This window comes from Benincasa hispida, chromosome 10 (genome assembly GCF_027475165.1).
Source record: "Benincasa hispida cultivar pf3 chromosome 10, pf3_genome.v1.1, whole genome shotgun sequence".
Classification (NCBI taxonomy): Eukaryota; Viridiplantae; Streptophyta; class Magnoliopsida; order Cucurbitales; family Cucurbitaceae; genus Benincasa; species Benincasa hispida.
Genome location: NC_143487.1, coordinates 1523052 through 1531988, shown reverse-complemented (window position 1 = coordinate 1531988; position 8937 = coordinate 1523052). Strand labels below are relative to the sequence as shown.

The following is an 8937-nucleotide window of genomic DNA, read 5'->3' as shown; positions in this document are numbered from 1 at the left end:
TGGACAACTCTGCCAATATTCAATACATCAGTCTAGGAAGCCATTATAACAACAATATCTACAAATATGAGCTAGTTTGAATGAGTTTCGAGAGTATTAACTTTCTGAGTGAACAATTTCCTCTAAAATATGCCTAAGATGAATTTAACTCAACTAGTACTTGTATTATCAGGTTCAAAGTTAGATATTCGATTTCTCCATCCTACATATTGTTTAAAAAAAAAATCTACTCCCTCGTTCTGGTTGGAGAGGAAGACAGAGATACACATACTGGAGAGATCAGATGATGAGAAAATGTATACTGGAGATCAGATGATGACAACAAATTGCAACATATTTGATTAGCCAAAAAGAAAGAAAGAAAAATAATAAATGCAACATATTTGCTTCATGTCTACACTTCACATTCAGTAAGGCCAGTTAAACAACCTGCTATTTTCATTAGTTTCCTAAAATTATTGTTATTGCTGTAGCATAAGTTAGCAACACAGCTAAAAGGGAAAAATCAACTGTGAGAGAGAGAGAAAGAGACTACCATTTACGACATCTGGTGACTGGTTCCACTAATCAGTCAACGGAAGCAAATAAGAAGAGGTAAAAGTATATGGTTCAGCATAGTCCTTTATACAATGGAGCTCTTGGATGGCCCTTCGTCTTTCACAATCCTATTAGAGAAGAATAACAAAAAGAGCCTTGTATTCAGTTAGTCAACTAAACAGGTTGACGAAAGCTCAACTTACAAATAAATAATGCAATTGTGTCAAGATTAACGATTGGTTAAATTATAAATTTGGTCCTTAGAGGGGTTATTTATGAAGATTTTATCAAACTATAAAGACTAAATTCTAACTTTTAAAACCAAAAGGAATAGGGACTATTTTTTAAGATTTTATCAAACCGTAGAGATTAAATTCTAATTATAAACCATAAAACTAACTTATAACTTTCTCAAAACCATAGGGACCAAATTTGCAATTCAACCTCATTGGTTGACGACATAACGGAGGAAAAACTCCGAACCAATTTAACCATACATGATAGCTCTCCAATTGAAGACTAAAAATGAAAGTTGTCAATCAATAATGCAGATTACAAGAAGTTGACCCCATAGAATTGAATGAAATGAAGAATCTAAATGTCATGACTTGGAACAAGAAAAAGTGAAAATTATCAAATTTTCAAAGTCCACAATGATATGGATGCACCAGTACGAAATTACAAGAAACCAGAATGCAGAAACCAATTCTACCAAGAAAAGGAATCGTGGTTACATTATTAGTAAGTTGCACAAATCATGCCCATTGTGTATTATTATTATTATTATTATTTATTATTACTACTACTACTTTTATATTCATGAATGTTTGGTTCAGCTTATTTGCACTTCGACTAATCATACATTATTTATTAACTGATGCATTCATGCCCGAATCCAAATACGATCATGAAAATTATTTTATATATAAAGACTTTTAAAGTATATACAAGAAAGTTGTTCTTACAAAATCAAACACTCTGCAGTAATTGTTTGCAGGTTGACTTGTTGTGCCCGAGCCCCTTGCATCTGCTGCATTGGAGTTGACGTTTCATCACCTCTGGGGATCCATATCGCTTTGATGTAGGTCGACCAGGTGGACGACGTGTAGGAGGAGGAGTTACAGTAACTGAGGCCTGTAGAGAACCTTTATGTATAGGTAAGTCAACTTGGGGAACAGGATGCACCGACTCTGAATATGTGAGTCTGTAGCTTTCAGTTGTGAAATATCGGGAGCAAAAATCATAAGGGCTTCGGCCAAGACAGCCAAGGACTGCAATTGCATGACTACATGGCAATCCAGTAAGTTGCCATCCTTTACACGTACAATCCCAGTGATCAATATCAACAACTTCAATTGAGTCACCTCGAACTTCAAATGTGCTACCCGCCGATATTAGCACTTGAAGGTTGTGAACCTTATGGCCTTCCTTTTCCAACTTTTCCTCCATGGATGGGGTAAGCCTTGTCAGCCATTGGTCAGAACCTGCCCGCCGTGTATAGATCAATTCCATTATCTTAACCCTAATCACATCAACCATCTGCGTGATGGGCAATTCATGTGCTTCTGATACCCAGCTGTAGAACATCTCTCCAAAGTTTGATGTCATGTGGTTATACCTAGCACCCTCAAAGAATGCATTTGCCCAATTCTGAGGTTCACTTTGTAGGATCCAATTGTAAGCCTCCAGTGATATGCTTTTAATGCTTTCGACGCACCTCTGAAAATTTTCCGGTTTAGGTGCATAAGCAGCAGCATAGAAGTCCTCAACTATGAGCCGCTTCACCTCATGAGAAAATTGTCCTTTCAAGTCTCTAATAAGTTGTTCTGTCAAGTATCTAAGGCAATAACCATGAAACGAGCCCTTGAATATACTAGCAATTGAAACAGTTAAACCCTTCTGTCTATCTGCCACAAACGTTATAGGACAAGACGTTGACAACGCTGATTTTAATTGTAAAAGAAACCAGCCCCAATTATCATCACTTTCTGTATCTACTACGGAAAAAGCAACAGGAAAAAAACCATCATCTCCATCTGCAGCTGTAGCAGCCAATAATGTTCCTTGATATTTTGACTTTAAAGCAATGCTATCAAGGAAAATAAGAGGACGGCAACCCTGTTGGAAACCACTTAAAGAAGCACGGAACGAGACAAAGAGACGGTGAAAACTCGAGTCTTCTTTAGTGTCGCAGGTGGCAAGACTACGAGGATTTGTCTCCATTATTTTTTCACACAAAAAAGGTAACTGATTATATGCTTCTTTATATGAACCCTGAAGCTGCTCCTTTGCTATTTCTTTCCCACGCCAGGCCTGAAAGTAGTTTAATTGTATTCCATATTCCTGTTTGATGTCATGGACGATATCTTTTGGTTTGTAATTTGGGAAAACTTTTAACTTCTCCTTAACAATACTTGCCACCCAACTCCTTGTAGCCTGGTGGCCTGTAGTCGTAACTGCTCCTTCACATGTATGAGTTGGATTCATCTTCTTAATACATATTAATTGAGTGGTTGACAATCTCGATGCATGAATTCTCCAAGGGCAACCTTCAGCCTTGCATTTAACAGTCACCCGATGACTATCATTTTTCTTGTACCTGAATGCAAATTGATGTGCAATGGCATATTTACGAAGTGATTCCCGAAACTCATGAACACTGCTAAACCTTTGACCCACCCCAGTAATGGTATTCTGCCACTGCTGTACACCTTTGCCATTCTTATCATCACTTGAACCAAGAAGAGGAAGAATTGGTGTGATGTCACCTGCTATATCAATGTGGGTAACTAAAGGGTTTGTGTCATCCACAACATCGAGTGCACCATCAAGTGGGATATCGGACTCAATATTATCATCCCCTACACCATGGACAACAGTTAGCGGGGTACCATCAACTGGTACCACTGTTTCTGACAAGGTCGTTCTGCTTGACCTAGGAAATACAGAATGACAACACTTTCATGCTTAGCACAAACTCCAGCAGCTGAAACAGTCTCAACTCTTTAATTATCAGACAAGGGAAACAAACAAAAAACGAATATTAAAAATAAAAAAGCTCAGACATCATGTAAACTACCTACTGGCAGGCAAATTTGAGATGTTGGGAGCCATAACTTCTTCCATGATTACGAAAATATCAACAGTGGTAGAATCTCCATGAAACTTTAACATACGCTTTAGATCCTTGTCATTGGAGAGTGTAATGAGAGTCTTCCTGTTGCCAGGGAGAAAGTATTTAATTGATACAGTGTCCACATCACAATTAAACATTTCTGCTATTTCCACCTTGAACTCATTAAACTTCATTTTATCATCCACGTCAATAGCATGAGCATCTCCTCCATGGTAAGAAAGCATACCATCTCTACCAGTCTCAAATTCACCGCCTGATTGACAAATAGCTATAATTTTCTTCTCGGCCATGACCTACAATGCCATTACATAAACTTCAATTTGAGGACAGATTTTTTCAATAGTGGAGGAAAAATAAAAAGTTAATCATGTCAATAGACTACATTCTAAATAAAATTCAAACTTGTCTTGCGTGCCTATTCAAGGTTAATCATCAAAGTTGGAATTTTCTAAAACAGAACGAAGTATCAAACATCAAGTATACTACCTTATGCATAATCTAAAATGCCGTATTCTGACTTGTGGAGAAGTTCATTGCTTCTAACTTTTGAAAGTATATTGGGATCCCTTCAAGTTCACCAATTAAGTTTTTGGTCTAAATGACTTATATAGCATTAGCACAGAAGGCAAACACAAATCACAACAGCATCATTTTTATTCTCTGTTATTTCATATTAACTGTCTACTTACTGAATAGCACTTTTTTATGAGAAACTTTCAATCATATTGATAATATGAAATTATAAAAGGGTAAACGTGCCATAAGAGATTACATGATGCTATTCCTTTGTGCTATAAGGGAAGTAAGTTTGTAATCACAAAAAAAGAGGGTAAATTTACATCAAGAAAGAGAAGTGTACAAAAGATGATCAATGAACTGTGTGAATTCTGTTTCTCTATCTTAAAAATTACGATGATTATGTTCATTCCAAATAAGCTAAAAAAAGCCTTTGATGAAGAAGTCCCACATAATCACCTTCTCTTTCTTGAAAGGATGACCAATAAGAAACATATTCAATAGGGTAAGCGGGTCATTTGGGAAAACCACTTGGTATTTGAAAGAAGTTAAAATTATCTTCCAAAATGATTAAGCAAATTCACAAAAAAAAATGCTATCCTTGATGCTAATATTTGGAGGGGTCCTATCCCTAAGAAGATTCGGTTCTTTCTGTGGGAGGTTAGCCATAGTAGCATTGACACAACCGATAATCTCATCAAAAAGGCTCCATGGGTGGTGTCTGCTCCATTCATTTTGAAATTATATGCAAGTTTAAAAGTGAGAGTATCATAGTAGAGCTCAAATTACGTGGACTATTTTAACAACATAAGGGAGTTTCAAGGGATCCCCGCTCTCCATAATGCTCGACAAGAGCTACAATTCAGCCAATGCAAAAGGATGCACTTCTCTCTCTCCCACTCTTTATTTCTCTTTTTTTAAAAAATAAAAACAACACCTATCATTGAGACAAAAATGAAAAAAAGGGGTCCCACAGAATAACCACATGCACGCCCACCCAATTGCATAATCACATTCCTCACCTACTGTATCCCTCGGGCCCCCTAACTTCCTTTTCTCTTATGCACATACACTTTGGTGACTTGGGGTCCATCATATTGAGAACATTTTGATATGATAAAACCTAATCTAGCAAAGGATCAAGTTACAAACCCAGCGCCCAAGAGGTTTGTAGGTTTGAATTTTGGTCATCTATCTATTATATAAAATATTCTTCTACGAGTTTCTTGATACCTAATACGGTAAAATATCATATAAATTTATCAATGTTGAATTCGATGAGTGAAAGCAATGAAAAATGAAAATTTACAAGGGACAAAATTTCAATATATGATGTTATTATTTTACCTACATATTATAGAGAAAAGTCACACCCGTGGGGTCCTCCACTAGGGACCAAAATAAAATATAAAATTTATGAGAGATCATGTATTAGAAGGCATAAATACCGGAAGGTTGTGACAACTTTAAAAACCTTGTTTTATGTGCAAGGATCAACTAAAGACCACTAATATTCAACAAAAACAGGATTAAGGAAATTCTGTCCTAAAAAGGATCAACTAAAGACCACTAATAAAATCTATCCTTCATTATATTTTTAGCATATCCATTCTATTGGATAACAATTGGATACTCTACTTGAGAAAGAAAAGATTGGTCGGAACTAGCAATCCTGTGAAAATGGAAATGGTTTCATATTAAAGCTAATATGCAACGAAAGAAAAATGAGATGATGGGAACCTTCAATGAGACAAGCACTTGGCAATAAGGATGACATTGGAATTGAAAATACTTTCATCTCACGTTCAATCTACTTTCAAATCCTCTAACCTTTTTGCAAATGACATTGAGAAAGTAATAGGGCATATGATTCGAGACTGAGGAAATGAATGGAAAGTTAGTCTCCATTTTTTGTCAAAATGAGAACAAAATGGCCATTAATTATATGTCCCAACTAGGTTGCATGGACCTAATATTCCCAGATCTCTTTCTTTTTTTTTTAGTTAAACAACACTTGGAAGTCGAGGAATGTCTTAACCATTTATGCTATGGTCAGATTAGCAACTCCCTACTCTCTTCCATCAAAAGCATTGGGGAAAATTTTTGTCTCGATATTTTGAATGGGAAAAAAGTGTTGGAAACTGGAACCATATGATTATAGCCCTAATCCACAAGATTAATAATCCAAATATAGCAACTGATCACAAGCCAATCATTCTTTGTAACGTGTCTTACAAAATTGTCACTAAGGTCTTGGCAAATTGATTGAAACACAGACTATTATATCAAATGCTTACATTCCAGGAAGAGCAATAACAAACAATGTTATTATAGCTCATGAGTGCATGAAACCAAAAGAAAGGGAGACAGGGAGTGATGGCACCAATACATGACCAAAGCATGCAAGAAAATGTGATGGAGATGCAAGAATGAGACGAATGGGATTTGTTGATTGTTGGATAGATTAATGGATTGCATCATATTAGTCAAAGTCTCAATCCTTATTAATGGAAAACCAAAGGGATGTATATATCCGAACAAAGGAATCCGAAAAGGTGGCTCACTGTCACCCTATCTTTTCCTGTTGTGTTTTGAGGATTTGTCATTGCTGCTACAAGCAGTTACAAACATGAGAATCATTAGCAAAATTTCTATATCTAGTCTGGCCTCTCAGTCTCACATTCTTTTTTTGTATGTAACACGCGCACATAGATGATAACCTTATTTTCTTTAAGGGCCTCAACACCTGAAAGTTTTGTCATTTGCTCAATCCTTAATGATTATGAAAGAGCATGTGAACCTTACAAAGTATGCATTATTCATGTTGTCATGTTGCCAAATGTTAATGATGATTTAGAGGTTTGTCTCCAAAGGTTGTTGGGGCAAAGCTAGTGACTAACCTTGGAAAGTATTTGGCAGTGACAAACCTTGGGAGAAGACCTTTAATATGTAAAGGAAAAGATCTGGAAATCTATCTAAGGGTGGAAGGGGGCACTCTTCTCTGTAAGTGGAAAAGAAATCCTTCCAAAATATGTTGCTCAATAAATCCCTACTCCCACAATGAATTGTTTCGAGCTCCCAAATAAATGTTGTTCTAATTTAATGAAGGCCTTTGCGAGACTTTGGAGCCTAAGGGACTCCTGGGAACAATCCCAAAAAATGCATTGGACAAAGCGGAAAAGGCTCATTGTACCCAAGGAAAGAGGAGGTTCAAAATTCAGGGATATAAAAGGATTCAACAAAACCTTACTTGGGAAAACTAGTGTGGAGGACAATGACCAAGTAACACCTCTTGGCATCTAACCTACTTCCAAACAAGATATTACAACAATGGGTTCAGGGAACGACATCAAGGTGTAAAAGGAAATTTGGATGCTGGGGATCTTGGCATTCAGACCTATCACCCCTCTAACTAAGATCCAGGACTTACTTGTCTCCAGTCTAATAAATCCAAATGGTTAATGGGACAACCAAACTCCAAAAATATCTATATATACAATAAAAAACCACGTTTTTATTGAAAACAATGAAAGAACACAAGACCATACCAAAAAAAAGAGGCTCCAACAAAGGAAGTCTGACACTAATTCAATCGGACAACCAAAAGATGGAGAACATATTCCTAACTGATACGTGGAGATTATCAGAAAGATCCCTCTCAGTAAGGCTAATTATCTGACCTGGCACTACTCTTCTAATGGAAATTATAATGTAAAGACTGGCTGCAAGCTCCATGTGACATTAACATACAGTGCAGAATCCTCATAAAATTCAATTACTACACTAAGCAATGCCAGAATCTTTGGACACTTGACATCCACATTAAAATCAAACTGCATATTTATAAAAATTTCCAAAACTATTTACCGGTTATGAAGGTACTTCAGAACTGAGGCAGTGTGGAAGGCAACGGGTTAACCAGCTAAATTGAATAATCAATACCAAGAATTCAATGATATCTGAGAACAAATGGAACGAAAATCTTTAACAAAAAGGAGATGGAGCTAAGCATGACAACCTTGGGCCCAATGGAACAATCGAAATAAGCAAATCAATGGACAAAGCTTATAGGACCCGACAATTAAAAGTGATTGAATCTTTGCTTACATTCAGGAGATCGAAAGTTTGAATGCCGGACGATTGTTGGTCATTGAGGATACTTACCGCTCTAACCCCGGATGAACTCGAATCCGTTCCAAAAGTTTTCTAGGTTTTTTTCTTTTTCCTTTTTTTTTTCTTTGAGAAAAAAAGAAAAAAATAATTAGAGAGAACAAATTATAGGTTAAAGACAAAATATGTGCTGCAATTTTGGATAATAATACGTATTTATATATCAAGCAAATGATTCGAGTTTTAATGCTCGAGTCAATATATTATTGTTATTATTTATTATTTGAGAAGGCAACACCAAAACAAAAGTTAATGAATGAAAAAAAAGTTAGAGAAATAAATCTATTAAAAAGAAGTAAACCAAAATATTTACCTATTAGTTCGTGATATTTGGTTATATTTAAAAATATTTTCAATAATTTTATGATTTAAAATAATTTTTTCTTAAAAATCAATGTATATAATTTTTTTAAATAATAAAAAGGTTAAGAAAAGAAATCTAATTGAGTGAAAAATCTAAACCTTCTTTTGGTAACGTTTTTGTTTTTTAAAATTAAACTCATGAATATTAGTTCTATCTTCAAATTTCTTCCTTGGTATCTACTTTTCTATCAATAGTTTAAAAAATCGAACCAAAT

At 35.6% G+C, this 8937-nt stretch overlaps 1 protein-coding gene across 4 annotated transcripts; it reads right to left on the bottom strand.

Moving 5' to 3' along the window:
- Nucleotides 1-316: 316 nt before the first annotated feature.
- On the bottom strand, nucleotides 317-8513 carry LOC120088456 (uncharacterized). Of its 4 annotated transcripts, XM_039045774.2 has the most exons (6): nucleotides 8297-8513; nucleotides 8057-8148; nucleotides 3900-3966; nucleotides 3617-3754; nucleotides 1503-3472; nucleotides 317-665 (listed from the first exon to the last, which is right to left on the bottom strand). In XM_039045774.2, exons 4-5 carry the CDS (start codon nucleotides 3709-3711, stop codon nucleotides 1507-1509), a joined length of 2061 nt encoding a protein of 686 aa, XP_038901702.1. In that variant the 5' UTR covers nucleotides 3712-3754; nucleotides 3900-3966; nucleotides 8057-8148; nucleotides 8297-8513; the 3' UTR covers nucleotides 317-665; nucleotides 1503-1506. The 4 variants fall into 4 exon arrangements, with proteins under 4 accessions (XP_038901702.1, XP_038901698.1, XP_090162303.1 ...); XM_039045770.2 differs by having other exon boundaries at nucleotides 3617-3966; nucleotides 8297-8491; XM_090306177.1 differs by lacking the exon at nucleotides 8057-8148 and having other exon boundaries at nucleotides 8297-8429.
- Between the last annotated feature and the right edge of the window lie 424 nt (nucleotides 8514-8937).